This window comes from Mustela nivalis (genome assembly GCF_964662115.1).
Source record: "Mustela nivalis genome assembly, chromosome: 3".
NCBI classification, from domain to species: domain Eukaryota; kingdom Metazoa; phylum Chordata; class Mammalia; order Carnivora; family Mustelidae; genus Mustela; species Mustela nivalis.
Window position 1 is genome coordinate 76262721 of NC_139022.1, and position 27687 is coordinate 76290407.

The 27687-nt window shown below is 38.7% G+C and overlaps 1 protein-coding gene across 2 annotated transcripts in view; it reads right to left on the minus strand.

Moving 5' to 3' along the window:
- CMYA5 (cardiomyopathy associated 5) overlaps positions 1–27687 on the minus strand; it is an 89902-nt gene that overhangs the window by 10346 nt on the left and 51869 nt on the right. Inside the window, exons 5-9 of one of the 2 annotated variants that reach the window (XM_082723408.1) lie at positions 27558–27580; positions 23118–23236; positions 16255–16404; positions 13560–13706; positions 12285–12432 (exon numbers count right to left, since the gene is read on the minus strand). In XM_082723408.1, coding sequence (XP_082579534.1) covers positions 12285–12432; positions 13560–13706; positions 16255–16404; positions 23118–23236; positions 27558–27580 — 587 coding nt within the window. The remainder of the gene's footprint in view (positions 1–12284; positions 12433–13559; positions 13707–16254; positions 16405–23117; positions 23237–27557; positions 27581–27687) is intronic. The other variant, XR_014309724.1, reaches the window with a different exon arrangement.

A 27687-nucleotide genomic window follows, 5' to 3' on the forward strand; every position in this document is an offset into this window, starting at 1 on the left:
TGGTTTCTCAATACACTGCCTTAGAGAACACTACGGAGAATCAGAAAAAGGAGGAAAAGCATCATTGATTGAGAAAGCAAACTAATTGAAAGGTTTTTAAAAGCAGAAAAGTCAAGGTGCCCGCCCCCACCAAGTCTAAAAGTGAAAAAACACCCAGGTTGTTCCTCAGAAAGAAGTGGGTAGGGGCGGGGAGCAGACAGGGTCTATTTGCGCATGTGCCATTTAATGTCCTGTGTGGAGGAGGCGGCTGGAAACTCCTCAAACGTTATTGGTTGTTATTTCAGAACCTACCACCTGAACCAGGCCCTCTGCAGTACTATGTTTAGCCACGCCAGAATCATTGAGCCACATGTTCAGTGACAACTAATTATGCTTCAGTTAGTTAATGAAAAACCATGTCCTGTGATTGAGAATGTAATTCCTGACTGATATCTAGAATATTATCCTGGGGTGAATGTATTGCTTATCTTATTTGAATTGATGACTGAAGAGAGGGTCTAACAGTACATTCATTATAAGAAGCAGTAAAATTATTGTGTCCATAAGCATACTTGCGCCTGAACTGAATTTACTTCATTTAGCCATTAAACAAATGTCTATCAATCACTTATCACGTGCTCAGGCCATATAACCCGAAAGCTCGAGGCGGGTGGGGGGAAGAGGCAAGACTAGGTGAGGAAATTTCAACTCCAGGGAAGGGATATAACATGCTGTCTTTGTTTTGTTAAATACCAAAAGTACTGACTTGGGGGTGAGTATTTGCTTGTCAGTTTTAGTAAGTTTGTCAAGGAAAGAATTCCATATATATAGTCAACTGCATCCTATGTCTTATCACTCGTTGAAAGAATAAAGGTTTACAGGGTATTGAAGTCAGAATATGGGATCAGATCCTGCTTTCAGTATGTGAACAGGTCATGCAGACTTGACAGATACACACAATGCCCTCACTGAATCTGGGAAACAAAAGCACCAGGCAGGAGAACCAAAGTAACATGAAATGTCCAATACTATTATTGACAAGTTGCCATCTTATGCTCTAGCACCAGGAACAAAAGCTCACATACAAATGGTTTATTTCCATGTCTTTCTCTGTCTGACCTCACTTTAACATCATAAAAGTCCTCATACTAGCTCTCCCTACTTTTTAGCCAAATGAAAACTTCAAAATTTTGGAATTTGAAATCTGAAGAGTGGTACCCTTCCACAAAAAATTTTAATTTCAAAACCAAAAATGTCATAACTGCAACTCAATCCACATGCCTTATTCAAAGTATAGTTTTCAGTAGGACTGATATTCAAAGAATATCCAAGTTGAGGGAAGTGATGACACCACAGATGGAATCACAGCAGGTTCGTGGTGTTTAGGTAAGAAGGGATGTTAGCCTCATCAGTAATAGACTGATGTGACTCTGTTAGAAGGCTTATGCCAAGAATAAAATTCAAAAGACAGTAAGAAATGTGACTCGAATGGAGTCACTTTGGGTCATAGGTGTGGAATTCTCCCTACAAGTCCACAGTACAGTGGAAAGGGATGGCACTATATGTAGAGTTTCCAGGAACACCAAGGCCAGGAAACATCTAGAAACCCTGACTCATCAACAATTAGCTGATTGCTGGTGAAGCATAAGCATCCCACAAAGCACAATCCTAGTGCTCTGTGCCCAACAGGCCTTTGAAAGACTCACCCTGCTTGTCTCTCCATTGGTAGAACATAGGACACTTGTTTAACTCCAATGCTATAAAGTAGAGAAAAACTATTTCAAGGAGACCCACTGTCTCCTCAGAAATCTGAAATCATAAATGAGACCGTTTCCCTCTTCTGTTGTTTCAAAAGGCTAATGAGTGAAGGCCACCAGAAGGCAATGTCTGCCCAATATTATGAAGGCCTTCATAGCTCGAGACCTTTCGTTCTTTTGTTTTTGCAAGGCACAATTGAAAAGTTTGACACAATTCACCATGCACAGTGGGGCAAGAATCATTTCCCATGGGAATTGAAAAGGGTCTTTATGAACTAAAAAACCATCAGGACCTAATGCTTAATGGGAAAATACTAAAATCATTCCCTTAAGTTGGAGTTAGAGACAAGTGGTTAAAAGAAAAAAAAAAAAAAAAAAAGTCATAGGGGTGCCTGGGTGGCTCAGTCAGTTAAGCATCCTGCTCTTGGTTTCAGTTCAGGTCATGGTCTCACAGTCTTGGGATAGAGCCCCGCCTCAAGCTCTGCGGTTAGTGTGGAGTCTGCTTCAGATTCTTTCTACCTCTTCCTCTGCCTCTCCCTACTTGTGCTCTCTCTCGCTCTCTCTCTCTCTCTCAAATAAATTAATAAAATCTTTAAAAAAAAAATTCATGCAGGGGCAACCTAATCTACCAAGAATTCTAAATTATAAAGCTATGATAATAAGAACTGCATGGAACTGGGACATAAGTAGATGGGGCAGTAGAACAGATTACACATTCTAAAGGTCAGGAATAGAGCCAAACACAGTGTTTTGAGTGTATAATAATGGAAGTATTCCAAATCAGAAGGGGAAATGATAGGTTTTCTTAGTGGGACAGCTGGATAGCCATACTAAAAAAAAAATAAAGTTCGATTACTAATTTCACACTTTCTACTAAAATAAATTTCCGATGATAAAAGATCTAGTTTCTAAAAATGAAATCATTGGCTCATGAAACAAGATGGGATTGGGAAGGAGACAAACAATCCGAGACTCTTAATCTCATAAAACAAAGTGAGGATTCCTGGGGGGAGGGGTGGTATGGAGAGGGTGGGTGATGGACACTGGGGAGGGTATGTGCTCTGGTGAGTGCTGTGAAGTGTGTAAGCCTGATGATTCACAGACCTGTGCCCCTGTGGCAAATAATACATTATGTGTTAATAAAAATATGAAATCATTGGATACTACAGAAAACATAAGAGGGAGACAATTTTTAAATACGAGACAAAAATTAAAGACATTTTAAAAAGAGATTGGTAAATTCTACTAAATTAACATTTAAAACTATCCATGGCTCATGCAGCATCACTTATCAGCATAGGGATGCCAATCAAAACCATAGTGAGCTATCACTCATACCTGTTAGAATAGTTAGTATCAAAAAGATAAGAAATAACAAGTGTTGGTGAGGATGTGAAGAAAGGGGAACCCCCTTACACTATTGGTGGGAATGCAAAATGGTGCAATCACTATGGAAAACGGTACGGAATTTCCTTAAAAAGGTAAAAACAGAGCTACCATACCATCCAGCAATTTCATTTCTGGGTATTTATCCAAAGAAAAACAAAAACACTAACTTGAAAAGATATCTGTATCCTCATGTTCACTGCAGCATTGTTTACAATAGCCAGGATATAGAAACAACCTAAGTGTCCATCAATGGATTACAAAAGATGTGACATATATCTCTGTATAGATTTAGACCTAGATACAGATATAGCTCACACTGGAATAGTATTCAGTCATAAAAAGGAATAAGATCTTGTCATTTATGACAACATGGATAGAGCTAGATGGTATAATGTTAAGTGAAATATGTCAAACAGAGAAAGATACCATACAATTTCACTTATATATGGAATCTTAAAAAAAAAAGTGAGCACACAAAGCAAAACAGAAACAGACTCATAAATACAGAGAACAATCGGATGGTTACCAGGTTGCGATGGGATGGGAGCTAGGGGAGGGAGATGAAAGGTACAAACTTCTGATTATAAAATAACTAAGACATGAGGATACAGTGAACACTATAGGGAATGTGGCTAATAGTATGTAATAATTTTGCATGCTTACAGATGATAGCTAGATTTATTGTGATCACTTCATAAGGTGAACATTTATTCAACATAAATGTTGAATCATTGTATTATATACCTGAACTTAATATAATATTGTATGTCAACTATACATCAATAAAAAATATCCATGGCAAAAAATTTTCAAAACAAATTTGCAACTCATGTTGTAGATGAGGGCTAATGTTCTTTAAAAAACAAAGAGGTTCTACAAATCAATAAGTTAAAACCCTACAGCCCAACAGGAAAAAAGTGGGTATAGGAAATGAACAGTTCACAGAAAAGAAAGTACGGGGTTCTGAAACATGAAATGATGTTCAACCTAATAACAGGAATACACACTGAAATTATAATAAGATTCCACCTTCTACCTATCAAGTGCAAAGATCAAAAGTTTTATCATACCCTGTGTAGGTAGGGAAGCACCCTTGTAAGCTGCTAGCCTATATGTAACAAGTATAGCCTCTATAGAAACAGTCTGGTAATAGCTATAAAAATCCAAAATGTACATACCTTAATATATTTATTTCTAGGACCTTTTTTTAAAAGATCTTATTTATTTATTTGACAGATAGAGATCACAAGTAGGCAGAGAGAGAGGAGGAAGCAGGCTCCCTGCTGAGTCAAGAGCCTGGTACAGGGCTTGATCCCAGCATCCTGGGATCATGACCTGAGCCAAAGGCAGAGGCTTTAACCCACTGAGCCACCCAGGCACCCTTATTTCTAGGACTTTATCTTACATATATCCTGGTACATGTGTGAAATGATATACAAGGGGTTTTTTTCTGAGGCATTGTTTGTGACAGCAAGAAAATGGAAACAACTTAAGTACCTTCCAATTGGTCAAATAAATCAAATTATATTTTTAAAACAGAATATAATAGAATTGCTTTTTAAATGGAGGCCATTCTATATGCACTGGTATAGGATTCTCACCAAGAAATATTTTAAACAAGAAAAGCAAGGTGGCAGAAATATCTATAGGAAGTTATCATTTGTTGAAAAAAATACAGATGTTTGTATAAGCACAGACTACCTAAAAGGATAAATATGAATCAGGTAAGAGTAATTGCCTCTGGGGTGTCTGGGTGGCTCAGTGGGTTGAAGCCTCTGCCTTTGGCTCGGGTCATGATCTCGCGGTCCTGGGATTGAGCCCCACATCAGGCTCCCTGCTCGGCGGGGAGCCTGCTTCCTCCTCTCTCTCTCTCTCTGCCTGCCTCTCTGCCTACTTGTGATCTCTGTCAAATAAATAAAATCTTAAAAAAAAAAAAAAAAGAGTAATTGCCTCTAGGGAGAAAAACTGAGTAGGTGACAGATAAATAGAAAGGAGACTTCACTTCCTCTGTATCCCTTTTGTATCTCTGAATTTATACTATATGTACATATTACCCAAAATCAATTAAATAATTTACTTTTAGAGCTGTATTATAAGCTCAGGAGTTCACTGGATGTGTTTGAGGAACACTCATTAATTTGAATTTTGTAGAGTGGCTTCTCTCCTAACTTGATAATTCGATAATTTGTGTGGAATGAAAGCAAGGAGTGCACATGAGCTTCAGGTCATTTGAGGGGCTGGTAACCCTGAGGAGTGACAGCCTCCGCACTGCCATGTCTAACACCTAGATTTAAGTATGTTTTCTCCCCAGAGGAGGCGGGGGGCGGTGTGTGTACAAACAATATGGAGGAATCCAGTGCCATTACTGCTGGAAGCAGCCTACGGATGGTGCTGTCACTGCAATGCACAACAGATGGTTCAATAGGAATTGTTTGTTAAAAAACACAGTGGGTTCTTGCTAGCATTCCTATTGGTCGCACCCACATTGAGCCAGGCAGTCAACAACCTTTAATGTGAACTGTGAACAGGGTACACTGCTGGACCAGTAAAGTAGCATTTCCCAAACCCATGTGGACACATGAGACCTTCAAATTGGAAGGGGCCCTGAGAATCTAAGCTTAGAAGAGCAGCCCAGGTGATTTTTATGATCAGCTGGGTTTGGGAAACTTACTCATGATAAGTGGGGTGAGGAGAGGGGGGAGGGGGAATAGGAAAAAGAAGGAAAATCTCCCAGAACATAAGCAACACTAAATGCAAAAACTAACTCTTGCCGAGGGAAGCCATTTTAAAAAGGCTTAACTACCTGTAAACATGGAACTTTTTAAGATGAAACATTATGGTTAAATCAGGGTTAAGAAAAAGAAGATTCTTTATATACTGATTTTTGTTCTTAAAACTATGTAAATAATTTTTGAACAGGACTATATTTCTTCTGGTAAATGAGGACATTATAAGATTCAGGGTTAACTAAACATCACTATTAGTTCATAATAGGATAGAAACACAAGGGTGAATGCTGCCAACCACGGGACTTAGACTTTCCTGTAATTAGATTTCTCACAAAATCCAAGTGAGCCAAAGGATTCCAGAAGAATGATCCTGGATTTTTGTTTTCTCTGTAGTTCCCCTCCAGAGCCTGAATGGTACCATTTCTATTTCAGGCAGAGAATCCCAGGAGCCTAGTAACATCCATTCCTCTGGATTCTCGAAGCTCCCCTTTACCATTCCAAGGCCACATATGTGGACAATTACTTGAGATCCCCATAGAACTGCCTGCCCAGAATGGTGATTTAACTTCATGCTTTCAGATCCAGTTTATAAATGATTACATCAGGAATGTTTTTGCATCTTTTGTAAAACTGCTCTTAAAAGACAATCACTATTATCTTGTTCAATAGCCCTTATATAAAGATCTACATGAAAAATTCATCTTAGAGCTGAATGTCAAGAAATATAATTGTCTCCTAGTGAAATGTTATGCTTCCTTTTTATAAAAAGATGAGTTATGTAATCTCTTTCTTTCTCCCTCTTGCTGTCTCCCCCTCTCTCCTGTTTTCACCTTAGCTACCAGGAAGTTCAGATTTAAATTTTCTGTTCCATTGAGCTACGGTTTTTAACCTGTACTTTCCGATACAGTCTCCTCTCCCCTGAATGATCTCTTGTTCTCCAGGATTGTTTCTAGTGGTTCTATTATGTCTGGGTCTTTTAATGTGAACAACTTGAATACTGGTGGAAATTGACAGAACATAAACTAGAAGTGAAGGAACAGCCTGGGTTTTCATTGACTGAAGTTTTACTATACAACCAGAAGGTGTATAGGATTCTAAATGATTACAGTTAAGTCAGATGCATTTGAGAAGAAAGATTTCATTTAGGAAAAGCTGAATGTCAAGAATACTGGGTTGGGGGGTTGGAAATCATCCTACAGCTCGCTCTCCCAAGGGTTCCCTGCTGAGGGTTATCACCTGGGTCAGGAAAACAATACCACAAAAAGACTGGCTATTAGTCCTTAAATCCTTATGAATTTGGACCCATTCATGTCAGTGATCTCCTGTCACCCCGAGAAGCAAGCATGGGGCAGGAATAACTGCCTCCTCCGTCCACAGGTTGTGAAGGTCAAATCATTTGCTGCCGATCTTTGGTCATCACCAATCCAGCTGAAAACTTAGTACGAAGTTTTTTTTTAAAAGAAAGAAATGCTGGGATTCTTCATCTCCTGCTCAGGTAACTAAGTTCATTAGAAAACTCACCCTTATTTGTCCTTATTACACAGACAGAGCAGCAGGTGTCCCCAGCTGGAAAACCCAACTGTGACAGACATTTCTGTTCCTGCCCTACCACGTGTGGCCCTGAAAGCCAGAAGCAGGAAGAATGTGAGCTTACAGGCCCAGCACCCAGAGCCCAGCCAACCCTCGTGATGCTTCCGGGGAAGGGGACCCAGAGAAAGTCTCCACACCCCTATAGCCTCAGCCAGGGAAGGGAGCAGGAAGTTCACTACCGACTACTTTTGTGGTGTATTGAGTCTCACAGATTTGTCATTCAGTACACAGCTTCTCTCTGCACAGCCCACACAGCTAATCCCTGTACTATATTTCTCTCAGTTTTCCCTCCTCCACCCACAGTTCTGCTGACTTCTCTCCACACAGGAGAGACAGAACAGCTGAGGAAACAGCCGAGCGGTGGAAAATTTTTGAAAGTGTTTTGAGCCCACCCAACCTGAGGAGAGCATTCAAAGAAAAACAGGAAAGGGTGAGTAGGAGCTCCCTCAGCCCCCACACACAAGCCAGGGATTGTCACTCCCGCCCACCCCCAATCCCAACAGGGGCCGACTGCTGGGACCCAGCCACAGTGCCCACACACAAAAATATGCAAATGTGTATTCTGTGAGGATTATGGAATGGAGGCAATTGCTTGGTTATTTCAGATACCACGTCATGGAATTTGGGGCTCAGTAGGCTCATTCCATATAAACACTCACCATAAGAGTTCAACCAGCACCTTTGATCTTAAATCAGAATATTTAGAGGTCATTGTACAGGGAGAACAAATGCAGGTCTAAGGATGAATGTGTTTCTGTTCTGGCAGCCAAAATCAGATTCCCCAGTCTAAAGGGTAATCAATGCCCTGTGTGTGTGTGTGTGTGTGTGTGTGTGTGTGTGTGTGTGTATCTGTTCCTATTACTCATCCCTTTCTCTGTTCTTTTCATTTCCTTTCAACTTCTCTTCCTACTCCAGACCAGAGCCCATAAGGCTGTCTGTCTTTTCAGGGATTGGGGGTGAGAGATATGAACTCAGTTAGTCCTCAGCTCTCCTAAATCAATTAGGCCAGAGATTCTAACCAGTCAGATGACGTGAGAGTGGCAAAGCCAAACGAAGTTTGTCTATGCCCCTGATTCACCCTCTCATTCATTCATTAAACAGACCTTTATTGAATATCCACACAGATAAGGTCCCCGTCCTCACCCAGCCAACCTAGCTCCATCATAAGAAGTAATCTTTGATCTCCCCTTACTCCCCAGCAGTAACCTCTGGATCAATTTTTGAATCTGGTTTAGTATAGGGTTTTTGGATAGAACCCAGAACCAATGATATTAACCCTTTTAGGTAACACATATTTATTGAGTAGCTACAATATACCAGATACTCTCAGACACGGAGGCTGCAAATTTTCATAATGATCCCTTCATAGAGCCAACAAGTGAGTGGGATCAGACAACTCTTGGCTTGCTGTTCTTTCCAGACACAAAATAACTCTAATTATGCACTGCTGTGCAAAAAATCGAGGTGAAGAATGTGGTTCTAATAGACTCCAACAGTAGGGATTGTTTGCATTTGTTGACTAGAGGTGATAAAATTCTAAATTTCTTTATCAGTTCTACTATCTGACTAGCTGTGTAGAGTTGTTATGCTAGAGATAGAGCAATATGGATGATAGTTAATAATTTATAGAGTTCTGAACCCTCTGATCCCATAAGGAATGCTTTCAAGTTGATTTTAAGAGCCAGATAGTTGAAAGACTAAGGCACATGGCCACTCCCCAAGAGCAGACTTTTCCTTCCTTCTGGAAGTCTTAAATTGGAGAACCAAAAGACATACAAATGAGTTTTGCAGTTCTGGGCCTCTGAGATTAAGGATGAGTTATTCCAGTCCCTTGATGCTAACCTGGGGTATAAGACATTGAGCCTTTTGTATTGATGGGGGATGGCTCTAATACGGTACCTCAGCAATAGACTCAGCAAAGGAACAGGGCAGCAATTTGTGGCCCACAAATTCATGCTTGCTTCAAGAAATTAATTTTTCTGTCAGACTCAGTAGGGCTCCAGAGGCTGGAGAGTCATCCCTGGGTTGTGGATTAGACATACCATTCCACCTCCTGGCTCTGAGGAGTCTTTTAGCACCTAACTGGAAAACAGCTCCATCTCCAACACAGTTCCGAACTGTTAACAAGGCCCTGCAAGTGGAATTTCCCTTCACCTTAAACTTGCTGCACTACATCCATTCAGTAACAAAGGGTCCTTGTATTGTTCTTTAACTTCCAGGAGCTTCTGCTTATCCAACCTCTCAGATGCTCTCCTTTAACTGGAAAAATTAAAATGAATCCACTGGCAAAGTCTCAGACAGAATAAACTAATGACAAGCCTCCTGTTCTAATTAGCTCAACTTTTTGTCTTCATAAAATTAGCGGGTGGCCATTTTTTTCCCTACAAATGGAACTGTCATTGGTTTCTTGGGCTTCGATAGAAGGATTTGTTTGGAATGTATTATCAGTGTTGATACAAAATGAACATTATGTTTTTTGTTTTATTTTGAGGGTCCCGAGGTGATCAGGAAAAAGAAAATCACTGATCAAAGAAGTTTTAAATAATGGTACTGCATTCTCTCTTTAAATCTATGATTTTCCTGTGACAAAAGAAACTACGGATTCATAATAACTCAACGTCAGGCTGCTGACGTATGCTAACTCCGTGTACTAACTCAGTCTATGTAGTAACTCAAGGTTTAGGACTAATGGAGAGAATAAGACAGATCTGAGTTTGAATCCTGACTTCAAATGCGCATTCCATCACTTAATACTTTCGCCAATTTATTGAACCTCCTTGAATCTCATTTAATGGAGATCATCACCTCACCTCCCTCTTAGGATTGGTGAGAGGGCTGGATGAGATTTTGCCCAGTTCCTGAAATGTTGAAGACCCTCCCTGAAGGACATTTCCCCCTCCAGCTCCCCCTTTCCCTTCCCCCTGTAGCCGTGTTTATGAGGTGACATCATAGTTCCTTTAGTGAGATGGCTACTGGGTTTCAGGGTTTCTAGATCTCTGCTGATTTAAGAATCCAACTGTGCTGATATTATTTATGCAAATGCCAGCTGGGGACGATACCATGACAAGGATGAGTCATTTCAGAGCACTCCTTAACAGTCTGTTTTTGCCTCAGAAAGAACTGGGTTTTCCTCACTGCTGGTGAAGAGCAAAGGGAGAGATTCCCAGGGACTTGGGCAGGGTTCTCAGGACACCAAGAGCTTTGGGGAGAAGGCCCAAGACTCCACTTTGTGACATTAAAGAGGAATTAGCAGCCTGGACTTTGAACTCTGACAAAATGAGGTTTGAATCCTGATTGTTACTCACTAGCTGAGTACCCTCTCAAAGTGTCTGCTTTCTCTCAGACTTCCTATAAGAATTGAATAAGGCAGTGGGCATAAAGCATTGAAGACAGTGACTCGCACATAGTAAATGCTTAATAAAAGTCAGTTATAATCTCTTCTGTCTCTATCTCCCTCTCTCCCTCCTTTTCTCCTCCTTCTCTCTCCTTTTCTCCCATCCCATCTTGGTCAGAGTTTACCTCTCCTCTGTTTGCTAATTACTGAAGCCTGTCATCCAGCATTTGGCACATTAACAGAGGTGTTGGTTTTTTGTACATTTACTACATTCTCACTTCTGCTGAAATGCCTACATCCCACCCATATGCTCGACATTAATTCATCTTTGATCATTATTTTATGAAGTCTGTCTTCACCTACTTGAAAGAAGCTATAATTATTGCTCAGTCATATGAAACCTCATATAACTAAATAAATAGTTGTTGACTGATCATGTAGATAATCAAGGGCTTAAATAATACACTTTATTAAAAAGCTGTCTAATTTCATACCATTATTTCTAAGTTTTATCTCCTACCAAAATAGTTTTTTTCAGTAAACTTCATTAAAAAAAAAAAAAACTAAAATGCCACTATTAAAACATGAGCATTATAGGGGTGCCTGGGTGGCTCAGTGGGTTAAAGCCTATGCCTTCGGCTCGTGTCCTGGTCTCAGGGTCCTGGGATGGAGCCCCACATTGGGCTCCCTACTCAGCTGGAAGCCTGCTTCCCTTCCTCTTTCTTTCTGCCTGCCTCTCTGCCTATTTGTGATCTCTGTCTGTCAAATAAATAAGTAAAATCTTTTTTTTAAAAAAATGAGCATTATTAATAATGATCTGAATATGAGCCCTGGAAGATGAAGTTGCTCTATTGCTATGGATTATAGGCCAAGAAATCATCATCTCAGTAAATAAATTAACATTTACCAAATGTCCCCAGGATGCACAGCCCTTGACTGATAAATTTAAAGCTTTATAAGTTTAGTGAAAGAGCTTCCCATTTCTTTTTTCCTGGCAAAATCTCTTTAGAACCTTCATGCTCTTAGAGAGACAGGTATGTCTCTATAACAATATTTATATAATTAGCTCCTTTATATTACCAATACATCAAGGAGACACAGATTTACATTATATACAAGCTCACTATTAGTTTCCTGAGTTAGATGTATCTATTCTGATATAACTACTAAAAAGTGCATGAAATATGCATAAATCCTGTCTAACGACTTAAGTTAAATATACCTCAAAGAATGTTCCATCTTATTAAAATTTGCATACATTTTTCTTACAAGGGAGTCTTTATTCTGCATTGTAGCATGTGTTTTATTACAAACTTGGAGTTCATTGATGAATAGTGATGGAGTTGCAAATCAAGTCAATAGTTTAATTAGCTTAGCAAGATTTTAGGATGCTTTTCTCCCTCTGTGAGCCGAAGCTCAGAGTCAGGTTAGGATCTTCAGCTGAGTTCCAGGCACCCTGGGCTCTCCCCATGGAGAGGTGAGGTCTCCTGAGGAGAAGATCCTTACCTGAGTCCCTCACCCTCTGGAGAGTGCTGTCTACAATACTCCAGAGTATAGGTCTCAGTGGCCTCTGGGTTGGCAGGCCGCCATCGGATGGTGGCCATGTTCCAACACACCGTACAGTCCTCGGCACGGATTACAGGGGTGGAGGGTGCTGCAAGAGAGGGAACCAAATCAATTATGGAACAATCAATATCAGCTTCGCTTCTCTGGTACCCTGGGTAGAATGCTTGGGCATGATTTTATTTTAATTTTTGATTAAAAAGTACATTCTTGGTTAAAAGCCCAAAAGATATGAAAATTTATGTAATGAAAAGTCTCCCTCCCACCTCTACCTTCCAAATTGCAGTTTTCACCCATCCCCAGAGAGCCTCTAATATTAGCTTCCCATAAATCCCACCAGTTTCTTTATATATATACAAGCAAATAAAAAAGAAGATTCTCGTCTACCTCCCTTCACAGAAAAGTTAGCCATGATCTTGTCTTCCATTGGTACTCAATAAATACTTGCTTCAGACAGCAAGAAGAAAGGATAAAATGGTGGGAGTGTCATTTCTTCCTCTGAGGTAGTTACAGTGATCTTCAAGGCAAGGCAAACTTGGCTTATGCCGCACCTACTTCAGCCCCCCTGTGAAACTGCCCCGTCGTGGAAATGCATTCCCAGTTGAATATCATTGCTGAAAACTCTTTTGGGGCTCCTAGCACCCTTATGATGAAGCCCAAGCTTCTTATCTTGACAAACATGGCCCCCAAACACTAGCCTTTCTTACCTCATGTCTTTCCTCTCCTTGTTTTTAAGTCAAAGAAATAATACCAAACTTCTTGTAGTGCCCTGCACCCTCTATACTCTTTCTTACCTTGATATCTCTGCTTACATATCTTCTTCAAAAGGCATACACTCTTTTAACCTTTAATCCTTTAATCCTTTAAAGGATCCTTGATCCTTTAAGGGATTCTATTCAGGCTTCAACACTAAGGAGCCATTCCAGATCCTGCCCCTGCCTCAGGTATCCCTATGGAGTGTTCTCATAACAACTTATAAATAACTAGATCATGGTCCTTACCACAATTTTTTAATGATCTTCTGTTTTGTTTTGTTTTTTATTTCTCCCACTTGACTGCAATCTTCTAGAATGTAGGAACCCAGTTTTATTCATCACTGTATACTCAGCACTGTACAACATCCAGCATACAATAGGTGCTTAATAAATGCTTATTAGATCTCAGTAGTGTGTGAAGAATTGAATATTGTCTCCCAACATCCCCTTAACATCTCTTTACCTGTTCTAAAAATTGCCCTTTCGCTGGGCAGGCTACATCCAGTGAAGTTCACGGCCATGACCCACACTTGATAACATCGGTCAGGTTCCAGATCTTCAAAAATGCAGTAGCTTTCTTTCACTGTCAACCTGTATTCTTCTACCAAGTCTAGCATAAAACACAATTAGAAAGTCTTGGGTGTCTTCCAAAATAAATTGAAAATTATAGCTATTGAAAGAAGTGCTCAGTTCTTTTCAGTGGAAAATTCAAACTGATAAACTTAAGATAACTTTTATGATAGCTCACTTTAGAATTCATAAGAAAGCAACAGCATGGTAAAAAGAGATATTTAGAGTGATATATTATTACTTGTGAACACTTACCAGAAAATAATAGTGTATTAGTAACATTCTAAGCTTCATCTGCCACAATTAAAATAACTTATTTCAATAGTAAACACTAAAATTGCATAGTTTATGTTAGTTTAAATCTCTATAGTACATTCTGAAACATTCTTAAGAAGCAATGCCAATATTTCAGGAGAGTATGTAATAAAATATGGACAACTCCATTTTTTTCTAAATTTATGATGTTATAAAACACCTTTCCAAATTAGTAAACAATTTTAGTGCTCAGTATGATTTTCAAAGTTTCAAATCCTGGTTCCTTCTCACAAATTCCAGAATCTTTTCATCTAGAGAGTTCCATGATTTACAGAAATACTTGAATAACTTCCGTAAGTCATGAACTATTCTAAAAAGTAACTTGTTTGATCAAGACATTTCCTAAAATTTCTTACATTATTTTATTTTCACTATTTTAGGGGCCTTCCTACTCGACACCAGTATGAACACCTGCCCTTTGGGACTGATCTGATCATTCATACTGAAACTTTTTCTCCTTTACAGAGAATTATTTTCTTTTTAAAATTAGCCTTCAATCATTTTGGTTTTCTTCCCTTATCTCTCTTGAAAGTCACATCTTCAAAACTCTTCCAGTTAAGAAGCCCAGATCATTTTCTTTTAAAGGAAATTTAGGAGCACTTCAACTCGGTTTCTTTAATTGCAACTTTCCAGCCCACTGAGGTATACTTTCTGGATGGAAAGTTTGGTTTAGAGAATCTCATAAGGACTTGTACACTGAAAAACATTTCCCCCACATCCTAGAAACTGTGGTTGCAGTCTTCAGCAGAGTCCTGCTGCCTCAGCACTTCTTTGAACAACGCACATGACCTATGTTGGGGGAGACCCCACACACAGCAAGATGTCAAGGCGTAGAATGAATGAGACCTAGGACAAATAAGTGTTTGGAGGCTAGGGGTGGGAAGGAGCTGATGCACTTAAAAAAAAAAAAAAAAAAAAGCACTCCAGGCAATAAGGCAATAAGTTGGTGTTAAGAGGAGTCTTGGAGAGCCACAAAGCTCCAGGACATGACAGCTGGATATGGAGGAGGAAGTGTGCTATCACAAAACAAACACAGAAACAAGCAAACCAAAACATAAGCTTTGGAGTCTCAAAGGTTCATGCTTGAATCCTACTACCCCTGTCATGTAGAAGTTGTGTGGCCTTGGGCAAACTGCTTAACCTCCCATCAGTTTTCTTATTTGCAAATGGGGATAATGACACTCACCTTGCTCTGCTGTGACAGATACATGGTCATATTGCCAGGAATATAAGCAGTCCTTAATAGGCAAACTTAGCCAACTTTATGCCTATGGTTGCTTTTTTTCTTTTTCTTTTTTTTTAAACTTTTTCCTTATTTAAGTATCACCTGACATCTCAAAAGACTTAAATCTTGGTAGCAGCAAACTATATTATAATTTTTTCCTCATGACAAGTTGGGCTCCTGAGTTTCATAATGGCATGTCCATCCTGTCACATGCTCATCGTCGTTCCAAAACATGTGGGTCCGTCTTCAACAAGCAATAGAAAATGCCAGCATGCTAGCTCTGATTGATCAAGAAGTACAAACTCAAAGTGTTTGGCTTCTAGGTCTTATTAGAAGTCCTACTGAACAGAGAGATATTTACAGAAGCTCAACTACATATGTGTCATATCTTCACCCTGCTAATCACTTTCACTTCTATCTGCATACTAACTGGAGATGCAAGGAGACTACTCACAGCCCACACCTTGAGATCTGTGAACCCTAAACAAACCTTTATGGTTTGTTTGCAGCTTTTGTCAAAGGGGATCTGAGAAGCCGTCAACCATGACATCAATACTGCATTTGCATTAAAATTATTTTGGACGTAATAATCTTTTATTGCAGCTCAGTCCTCTGTATCCAACTCATTTCTGTCCTGTATACAGCTCATTTCTCCTCTGCAAATTGATACATATTATACTTTGTTTTAAACTCAAGTACTGATTGAGACTTGTTCTCCCTGAAGGGCTGTTATGTTACCACCTTTCTGCAAATGAGACTCTCTTAGTTGCTCCTGCTATCCTGAGAGCTCAAAGCCAAATCTGAAGCTTAATTACAATATCCATGTTGACCTTTATGGTGTTTCTGCATTTTCTTTTCCTTAATTCGGATTTCCAGTCTTTGCTTAGCTGTTTTATGTTTGCTTATATGGTCGTTGGTTTCTTGTTGTGGTTTGTATATGTGGCTGTAAGTGCTTTGTGGAATGAGTTGCAATACAGGTACCTTTAAATCCTTCCTATTAAGATGCAGAAATGGACACCTGTATCTGTATCTGTGTTAGCAATCCTACCGTTTACTTCTTGGTCATCCTGGGGCTCCTCCATGCAGTACACCTGGAATGAGTCAATGACATCTTCCTTGTTCATGCTCCAATAAACGGCAATTGTGGTGCTGGTGGCAGAATTGGGTTCCTGAGGTTCTAATCTAGGAGGCTGGGGAACTGGAATAAAAGCAAGATTTATTACCACCAACGCTGTTTTTACTCATTGATTCATTTTCATTTTGCAGAAGTAACTTATGTATGTTGAGAAAACATCAAACAATACAGAAATACATGGAGTAAAAATGGAAGGGCTCCCTTGTTCTCAACAACACCCACCCAAGCATATTCTCTGGATGCAACCACTGTGCCATTAGAGTGTGGTTTTGATGCATTTGTATAGGCATGCTTATTGACACCGAGAAATAAACATAGACTGCCAAACTGTGATCACTTGGTAATACGCTTCTGTAGTTCGATATTCAGAATAATAAACTTACACAGGTGAGAGGATGCATCAAATGATTTGATTTTCCTTCAAAATGAAAACTTGAGTTGCTTTGCTACATAACCACTGTTGTTTCCTTCTACATAAATAGAGTCTATATTCAGAACAGAGACAAATAAAGCCCTTTTGGAACCAGTTGCTGCATCATCAAAGCTGAAAAAAGACTGGTGTGAATAAAATATCAAAATACCCTTTGTGAAATTACTATCCCATTTTCTCTTTCTAACATGACTCTACCAAAGAATCTTTTTTAAAAAAAAAAAAAATATATATAAAGACTACATAGGAGAAAAAGTACCCTATTAACTCATGCAAAGATAAAGTTTAGATGTCTGACAGAACTCTATTTTTCTGAATTTTAAATTTGGACAGTATCCTCAAGTGTTTTCAAAGAGATTTTTAAAGTTTACATTATGCATATTAAACATTAATAGTATGTACAATGCCATAAATCAAGCTCCTACGCAACTCTCTTCCCACATTTTTAAGATACAAAAGCATTGAATATTTTCAATGAAGCACTGAATGTTAAATTTACAAATTAGAGGAAAAGGTTATTCCTATAGTTGAAAAGATGCCATGCTTTTACATTTGTTTTCATGATTATTTTTTCCATTCAACATTTCCTGAGAGATAAACTTACTGAAATACTTTAGGCCAAATTTTATGAGATTACTTTATGAAAAGTCAACACCAAAGGACAAGAAAACAAAGGTTAGTTCAACAAGAAGATAAAAAAAAAAAAAAAAAAGAAAAGAAAAAATAAGAAATGAGTCTAAAGAATGGAACAAAAGGAGGCAAATTGGAAAGATTCAAAAAAGAGATAAGAGCTGAGGAAATACAGAGTTATGAAAAGTGAGGAGTAGGTTAAGAGGGTGGTCAAGTTCATGGGCTTCAAAGCAGAGACACCAGCCTGAGGTTGAATGCCAGATCCCCTGTGGAGAAAGGGGAACCCTCCTACACCGTGGTGGGAATGCAAGCTGGTGCAACCACTCTGGAAAACAGCATGGAGGTTCCTCAACAAGTTGAAAATAGAGCTACCCTATGACCCAGCAATTGCACTATTGGGTATTTACCCTAAAGATACAAACGTAGTGATCTGAAGGGGCATGTGAAGCCGAATGTTTATAGCAGCAATGTCCACAATAGCCAAACTATGGAAGGAACCTAGATGTCCATCAACAGATGAATGGATAAAGAAGATGTGGTATATATATATACAATGGAATACTATGCAGCTATCTAAAGAAATGAAATCTTGCCATTCACGACAACGCGTATGGAACTAGAGGGTATTATGCTTAGTGAAATAAGTCAATTGGAAAAAGATAACCATCATATGATCTCCCTGATATGAGGAAGTGGAGATGCAACGTGGGGGATTTGGGGGGTAGGAAAAGAATAAATGAAACAAGATGGGATCGGAAGGGAGACAAACCATCAGAAACTCTTAATCTCACAAAACAAACTGAGGGTTTCTGGGGGGAGGGGGGGAGGGAGAGGGTGGTGGGGTTATGGACATTGGGGAGGGTATGTGCTGTGGTGAGTGCTGTGAAGTATGTAAACCTGGCAATTTACAGATCTGTACTCCTGGGGCTAAAAATACATTATATGTTTATTACAAAATTAAAAAATTTAAAAAAATACTATGTGGGAAATTAAAAACCCATTCTATCCTGTTCTTTAACCAGGACCCAGTTTCAAACCTGGGGATATTTTGACAATTCCTGGGCCATATCCCATAGTATTACTTATCCATTTACTTATGTCTATAATTTTTCTCAGGAATGTATGTATTATAGATTTCAGTGTAGAGATCCTCCACTTCTTTTTATTAAATGTATTCCTAAATATTTTATGGTTTTTGATGCTATTTCAATGGTATTGTTTTTAATTATTTTCTAGTTCTTCTGTTAGTATACGGAAATATAATAAATCATTTCTAATACTAAAAAAAAACAAAACAAAAAAAAATCAGGTCCCCCACTTAATAGCTGTGTTAGCTTAGCCTTGGTTTCCCCATCTTTGAAATGGGAAAACAACAATAATAATACCATTTCCTAACACATTTGTTGTAAGTAGCATATGTACATTTAGTGCTTAGCAGATTGTCTGACACATAACCAGTGCTAAAGTTTCAAAAGGCGAATCGGCCTTGGCAAGAACACAGAAAAGGGGAGGGACGTCTGTGAAGATGGGAGATGAACTGTGGATCTATCATCTGGTAAATCACAGAGAAACTACCAAGGTAAGACATGCTGAGCAGGCTGCTTGATAATCTCAGAAGCCTGCCTATCAGAGCACCTCCCCAAGGAATGATAATGGTTCAGAGACCCTCACACTTTGACTTTCCTGTGTCTTCCCTGCAGGAAATCAGTGTCACATTCTAAAGGATTCCATCCAGATAAATGCAGTTCAGTGAATTTTCATGCTGCCCAGATTTACTGAAGAGCCAGGCAGAATACTTCAACTATTGTCAATCTTTGAAACAGTGCCGAACTCCCTGAGGCATGAATGATGAAACTCTCCCTTTCTTTTTTCCTGTGAATTTTACATTGAGCTATATCTGCTTTTAAAAACAGCAACAAGTTTCCAAATCTCTCTCTCTCTCTCTCTCTCTCTCAGGTAACTCAACAAACTTAAAAAGTGATATGGACTCCCCCCGCCCCCCCCGCAATCACCAAATTTTAAGAAGGAAGTGGTTGTCGGGAATTAAGCAAAACATGTGGGCTAGGAGTGATTTTTGTACCTCATGTGCTCCTTTCCCCCAAAATTATTACAGTTAAAACATCTTTTCAAAAACAGGAAACACTTTCACTTTACAAAGCATTCTAAAATTAAAAAGAGATTAAGAATATTCCATAGATGCAATCCAACGATAATGCTTAGATTTGCAGTTCCTGTGTGGCGGAATATCAGGGAGTCAGATTTCATATGTTAGCAACTCTGTTTACAGTTCTATAGGAATAAACTTGCAAAGGAGTAATGCCAAAAAAAAAAAAAAATACAAAATGGGATTTTAAGGCTTCTCTCTGGGAGGCTAAGAAATTGGGCAGAGAAATCATACCACGGATCACCTCTACCTGAAGGAGTGTGCCCATAAAGAGCTGTCACACTCGGTTAAGCATCAGATCAACTTGGACTTCAGGACTTGTGTGGCCAGATAGATCCCCACTCCATCTAGCTGTGTTCCCAGAAGAGCAGCATGATTCACAATAGCCAAAGCATAGAAGCAAAAAACATCAATGGGTGAACAGATCAGCAAAATGCAGTATAGACATACAATAAGACATTATTCAGTCTTGAAGGGGGCGGGGGGAGAAAAGGAAGGCAGTTGTGACATGTGCCACAACATGGATGAACCTTGAGGTCATGACACAAAAACAAATACCGTATGACTCCACTCAGGAGGGACTGAGAGTAGTTAAATTCAGAGAGACAGGAAGTAGAATGGTGGTTGCTAGAGGCTGGGGAGCCAGGGGTTGGGGGGACATTGTTCAACAGGTACAGAGTTTCAGTTTCGCAGGATGAAAAGAATTTGGGAGACAAATACTGGTGACGGTTATCTAAGAATGTGAATGCACTTAATACCACTGAATTGTACACCTCAAAGTGGTTAAGATGTAAGTTTTATGTTAATGTGTATTTTACCACAATTTCAAAAAAAAAAAATCAAAACCAAGTCCATAGGAGCCAAAGTCAAGGAAGCCTTGGATGTTACTAATCTCTGGTTATCCATCCTTTTGCAGCAATGCACTCTGCCCATCTGTGGTGGGGCAGGGGTTTAAGTGCAGAGACCCTGAAGTCGAATTGCTCCCTACCCCCTGACCCCACACCCTCAAGTAGCTGTGTATCTAGGGCAATATATGAGACAATTTTCTGTTCCCTCTGTTTCCTCACCTATCAAATGGGAATAATAACATGAGTAATAATAATAGTAAATGAGTAAAATTAACGAGTAAAAATAGATGAGTAATAATAATCACGCGAGTGTGAAATAGTTGCTAGGGGCTGTTCCATGTCTCAGTAGAAAAGTCACAGCCTTTCCTTAGAATTTCTGATTAGTGTTGGCAGTGGTCAGATTAACTTTTCATGTACCTGGGGAGGATTTTCTATCTGAGAGGGTTTACTGGTCAAAAATGAACAAAAACTATTTAACAGCAAGTCAGAGCCCTGGACTCCAATTCCATGAAGCAGCCATACCATGTGTGGCGTTTGCCTCACAGAAATCAGTCTCTCTATAAACAGCTCGGAACTCCCAGGAGTCCCAGGCGCCCTATTTCTGAATGAATCATTAACACTTGGTGACAATTTAACCCTTTGGTCTCTCAAATATATGGAATGTCCTCTCATTTTGCCTGTCAGATATTCAAAAGCATATCCTTCTAAATGAACAACAGCATATAACGAATCCCTTAAAAGCAAACAACCTACTCTGTTCATCAGAATTTCTTAGTTTCCAATCACCTCTCAATTTAAATGCCTCTTAAAGATGTTATAAAAGACACCTTTTGGTTTTGACACTTTTATAGAGAAAAATCTCTTAGGATAAATGACTGAATTTCTCACTTTCTCTAAGGTTGTGGGTGACCCCTGAAAAGCCTTTCACCAAACTAGAATTCTTCTTACAGGAGTGAAAATTAATTGTCAATGTAAAAATAGCAGTTGTCTCTCAGGTGGTTTGGAAATAGCATTTTTAAAGGAAGATAGCAGAGTACATTTTACAGTAAGTGAAACTTGATAACTTCACTGAAACATAACAGCTTTGAGAAATCTAAATAAGCTTCATTGTCTTGTTTGTTAAAATAGCACATTAAAAAATATTTTGAAGAGTCGGCAGGATGCTTCTGACAGCTGAGTAGGAGGCTCCTGGCCACAGAGTGTGATGCTGAGCTGTTAGTTCTCTAAGCTAATCTGTTTAGTATGAGAAAAAGGCGGTGGTTGGGGGGGGGGGGGCGCTCAGCTGGAGAAGGAAAAACCACTCATAAGGAAAAATCTGTTCAAGACATATGAAAATATTTGATTTATTTTTCCTTCTATAACTGACTGCTGGTGTGAAGCAAATAATCTCTAGAAGACAGAGAGGGAAATGTTATTTTACAAGGAGAAAACAAAAAAAGATGAGACCCTTTGGTTCCATTGCTGCTTCCTCCTAACTCCTCGGTATCCCAGGACAGTTGCAGGGCTTCAGATGGAAATGCAGATTATAACTGAAATGGTATGCTCGTCTTGGGCTTTGATTTGGAATCTGGCTTTTAATTTTTACAACTAAGAAGGCCCCCCCCCCCCAGTTATATCTCCTTACACATAAAAACTTTACAAGGGAAATAAAAGCAAAAATAAACTATTGGGATTATACCCAAATAAAAAGACTTTGTCTCATGAAGGAAACAAGCAACCAAATAGAAAGGTAATCTACAGAATGGGAGAAGATATTTGCAAATAATATATCTAAGGGGTTAATATCCAAAATTTATAAAGAACTTATACAAATCAACACCAAAACCCACCAAATCATTCAGCTGAAAAATGAGCAGAGGACATGAATAGTTTTTTACAAAGAAGACATCCAGATGGCCAACAGACATATGAAAAGATGCTCAGCATCACTGATGCAAATCAAAACCAGAACGAGATATCACCTTACACCTGTCAGGATGGCTAGTATGAAAAAGGGAAAAAACAAAACAAAACAAAAAATATATTGGCAAGAATGTAGAGATTTTGGATATTGATGGGCTCTGTTGGTGGGAATGTAAGCCGGTGCAGCCACTGTGGAAAACAGCATGGAGTTTCCTCAAAAAATGAAAACCGGAAATACCATACAATCCAGGAATTCCACCACTGGGTACCCAGCCATAAAAAAGAACAAAATCTTTCCATCTGCAAGGGCATGGATGGAATTGGGAGGTAATATGCTAAGTGAAATAAGTTAGAAAAAGACAAATACCATACAATTTCACTTATGTGTGGAATCTAAGAAACAGAACAAACGAACAAGCAAAGAAAAACAAACAGAATCATAAATACAGAGAACAAACTGGTGGTTGCCAGAGGGGAGGGGACTTGTGGAATGGGTGAAATAGGTGAAGGGGATTAAGAGGTACAGACTTCCAGTTATAAAATCAGTAAGTCACCCAAATGAGAAGTACAGCATAGGGAATAGAGCCATTAAAACTGTAATAACGTTGTATGGTGACGATGGTAACTACACTTACCCTGGTGAGCAGGGTACCTTTATAGTACAGAATTTTTTAATTATTATGTCATATGTCTGAAACTAACATAACATTGTCAACTATACCTTAATTTAAAAACGTATACAAAATGAACAAGGAAACACTACCAAATTTCATCGAGGTAATTAATATATTTAAATTCCTACCAGCCACTTGTTTTAACATCTGGTCACTTCTTGCTGAGCTGTCATCATAATGTTCAAAAAGTGAAAACGCAGCAGGCATTTTCTCTAAAGAAGCAGTGCTCTCCATTGCAGAAAGCAACCTATGGGGGGGGGGGAACATTTTTATGTAAGTCAAGAAATTAACGTACAGAAGGAAAGCTAGAAATATTTGCTTAAAATGAGGTGGTTCTCGTTAGTGGTGGTGGTGGTGGGTTTTGTGAGGTACTGTAGCCAAACAGGAGTGAAAGTGTTTTGAAGTCTAGAAAGATAGGTCTAAAATCTATTTATTCTTAGGATTCTTTCATGTAATGGGTTAATATTAGAAATTCCATGTCTCTACTCTGAGATCTGAATAGACACCATCAAACTACACAGTCTCAATTTTGCATCTGTAAAGTTAGTCCTGAAATTTACTATATTTTAATGACTTTTTTTTTCTTTATTTCCTGAAGGATATAAAGGTTGTGAGCCCGTCTGGAAATTCACACACTCTTTGATGTCCTTGCTTTTCTCAACCCTCCCAACTACACTCCTCGTTACTTAATCTTTCAAAAACTATGTTCACCTACTATGTGCAAGGCACTGCTCTGGGTACTGGGGATACAGCAGTGAAGGAGGATGAAGTCTCCAAATTCTTGAAAGACTAAACAAACCATAGTTTTATAAATCAACAGCTTTTATATACTCATGACCCTTTTAGAAGGGATGCTAACTCTTAGCATTTGTATCCAGGTACAAACTGGATTTTAAAACAAAACAAAACAAAACAAACAGGTTGACTTCGAAGAGGAAAAAGGGAAGGAGAGATTGCAGAAGCATTTCACTTTAGCTCGAGGGGCCTAAAATTTTGTTAGGCGCTCTCCTCTGGGCACTTGGCTCACAGAGGAAAAGAATTATTCCAGCAATTAAGGAAGCTTTGAGGAAATCCATCAGCTTCATTAGCCTGGACTTTCTGGTTTGGACGGCACAGATCCACCTCCAAGCCTTTGCACTGTCTGCTGGAACTTTCTTCTCCTAAATATTGTATGGTTCCTTCTTCACTTAACCTAGATCTCTGTCCAAATATCAGCTCCTCAGAGAGGCCAGCCCTGAGTATACTACTCATACAACACTATGTGTCCCTAATACCTTTACTTCTGTTAAATTTTACTTCCTCAAACTTATCACAACCTATTTGTTTTTGTCTTTCTACTTCACCAGAATATAGTCTCAGGCAGGAGAGGACTTTGTTTTGTTCACCACTGTATTGTACTGTGTTACTTGGCACACAGCAGGCATTTAATGAATATTTAATGAAGAGAGGATGATTTCACTTGGGTGAGAATATCGGGATCTCAGGTGTGGTAAAATGTTTTCATCAGTGCGAGGAGAGATTATAAAATGTAAATGAAATATTTACATATAGTAATATAGTGTCCACGATACTTACTAGTGTTAGGAATAATAAAATTTACTATCATCTGATTTGGGAGAGATGGGTCCCTTAGTGGCTTCCAAGAGAGGTGGCATTGGGGCTTTGTCTTAAAGAATGAGGCAGGAAAGGAAGGAAGGGTATTGCAAATGGAAGAATGGTTTGAATAAAGGCACAGAGCTGTGAGAGGGTGTGGCACAACTGAGGGCCCAAGGGGCCCACCAGTGCCTTGAGAACCGGGTAATGGAGACAAAGAACAAATGGAAATGAGTTTTGTGAAGAGCTTTCATATTCACCAAGAGCTTCCATTTTATCTTGTAAGGCAAAGAGAGCCACAGAAGTAAGAATATGCAGGCAGGAGTGTGAGAAAGGATCAAAGCAAATATGCAGATCAGAGGCATAATGAGGTGGGTTGGGAACTCTGGTTGAGGGAAAACACCAAGGGCTTAAATGAAGGCTTTGGGGGCTCATAGGCTGGAGATGACAGATTCCAAATTAATGAACAATGCTGACTAGTACATATACTAAGCCCAGTCAACACATATCACTGACTAGATGGGAGACTTTCTGAAACACAAAGTTCTGGTTGTAGATACCACCAATAAAATGTTTGAGTTTTCCTGTACACATTGACCTGTTCAATTTCAACATCAGTATATGAAAGGGCAAGTGAACATCTTTTTAAAAGCAGGTCCTATAATGATTGGTATTCTCCTTTTTCATTATTATAACACAAAAAAGCAAACTGGAGAGAGAGAAAAAATGGACCTTTTCAACAGACCAGCATTTTCTAAGCAAATGTGTTTTTCAAAATATGCAAATATTGAGTCTAAATATGCTTGACAGCATTCCTTAATTTAAGCATTTTCAGTGTTGAAAAAAATCATTAAATAGACAAGCACTGCCTTTAGAGATACCATATGAAGGGGGAAAAAAAGAAACAAGGTTAAAAAAAACAATAACAACTAGATAATAAGCACTTCTCATGGAAAGGAACACCAATACCATTGAGACTGTGTGGTAGAAGTTGTCTTCTAAAAGGACACAAAAGCCTTCTTTTTGTTGAAACAATCAAGCTTCACCGTGTGTGTGTGTGTGTGTGTGTGCGCGTGTGTGTACCCTTGTCTAACAGGGCTTTCATTAAATCTCAAATCCCAAATTTTGTTGTCTTTTTTCTTCACAGAAAATAATGGTTATCCCAAGGGTACTCTCCTTGAGGTCTCATGCAGCTTTAGCAGAGATTAATTCATTGTCAAATGGACAATGAAATAATAATGAAGTAAAATGACACACGGATGAACAAGTTCAAGCATGAAACCAAAGAAATGGTATTTAGAATTAAACGAATGCCAATTCATATTAGCAAGTTAATACTCTAAGGTGGAGAAAAAAATGTACTGCAGCATTTCTTAAGGGACAAGCATGTGCAATTTTTTGTTCACCAAATTTTCCTGCCAGTCAATCAGTACGTTCCATGAGTAGATGAAGTACAAAGAAGCAAATAATGCATCTATCTACACTGTCCAGTATATTTGAAATGGCACTATGAATCCATATTTTTTTAAATGAAAATAGAAATCATTAATACTTAGAGAAATGCATAATTTTTAAAAAATAAAAAAATAAATTTAAAAAACTGGGGGCAAAGCCTGGGTCTGAGCTTCCGGGCCTGCCTCAAGAGCCTTGGTCTCCTGTGTGAGAACTGGCAAACATGGAGAGCCCTCATCCCACCTTGGAGTCCCACCTGGGATCTGAGGTGAGGCTCCAGGGACTTGGGCTTAACAAACTGCCCCAGTATTTCAAAGATAGCCAGTCTGAGGAACCACTGGGCCAGAGGACAGACCCTTAGAAACCAAAGGTTCTCAACTCTGTGTGCCCATTAAAATCACCTTGGAAGTTTAAAGAATGTCCAGGCCATCTCCCAGACCAATTAAACCAGAATCTCAAGAGGTAAGACTCAGGTGTCAGCACTTTTTAAAGCTCCCTGGGTAATCTGATTTATGAGAGAGCTGCTATAATAAAACCTTTATTGATTAATGCCAATATTAATATACAAGTTATTTTCTTAAGACTTATCAACAATATTCTGTTTAACAGATTGTCTTTAAAGATAAACAGGATTTATCTGTGCAGTTTTCATTACCTAAAAAAGTCAGGTTTCTGTATTTTAGTGTATCACAAATACAAATTTTTTATTGCAATGTGGCATTGTGAAGTAAGCTCATAATTTTATAACTTTACCATTTACAGTTTTAAAAATTTACATGAAAGGGGTAAAAATGATAAGAACATTAAGCTTAACTAGTAAGAAGGACCTCAAGTCTTGCTCTGAGGCAAAACGGAAAACGTGTCAGATCAGTATGAGTAGTTCAAAATCAGATGCTCCAGAAGATAAATATAGATCTGATGGTATGTGTTTTTATAGACAATATTTCCTAGTTTCTTGTTGAGTGTTTTGCCTTTTAAGATAATGACAAATTTCCCTAGGATTGAGTGTTAACAACAGCAACAAAGACAAAACATAATCAAAAGAGGAAGATTCACTTAGATTAGCTGAGCAAAAAGATAAATGCATGCCTATCTTTTGAAGAGAAAATGAGAGAACATTCCATTAAGATTACATAAGTCATAAAATTACTCAAAGCAAAAATGAATGATTCTTTCAAATGCTCATATTTAGCCAATAAGTCTAAGCATCTACACAATGTTCTGTATGCAATGACAGTTAAGATGGTCCAGATTAGGCTGAAAATACAGAACACATCTAAAGGAAGCAGTTAAAAATCTACATTATGATAATTGTTATTTAACTAAAGCACATGCAATTTTCTTTCAAAGCTGTCGTTTAGCTTTTAAAAGCACAGTGTCTAAAAGTGAAAATTCAGTAGCTCAGTAAAATTATGTATTTTTTAATTGGCAGCTCATTTTCTAGAAAGCATCAAAATATTAAAAATAAAGCATACAACCATGCTATTCTCAGTCACCACTACATTGTGCCATGTTTTATATACCTTTCATTGATTTCCTCAAACGACTTATGAGGGAATGAGAAGAGGAGAGAGAGGGAGAGAGAGAGAGACTAATTAACAACAAAAAGAAAAACCAACCAAGAGCGTTAAGATTATGCATGTTCTAAACGCA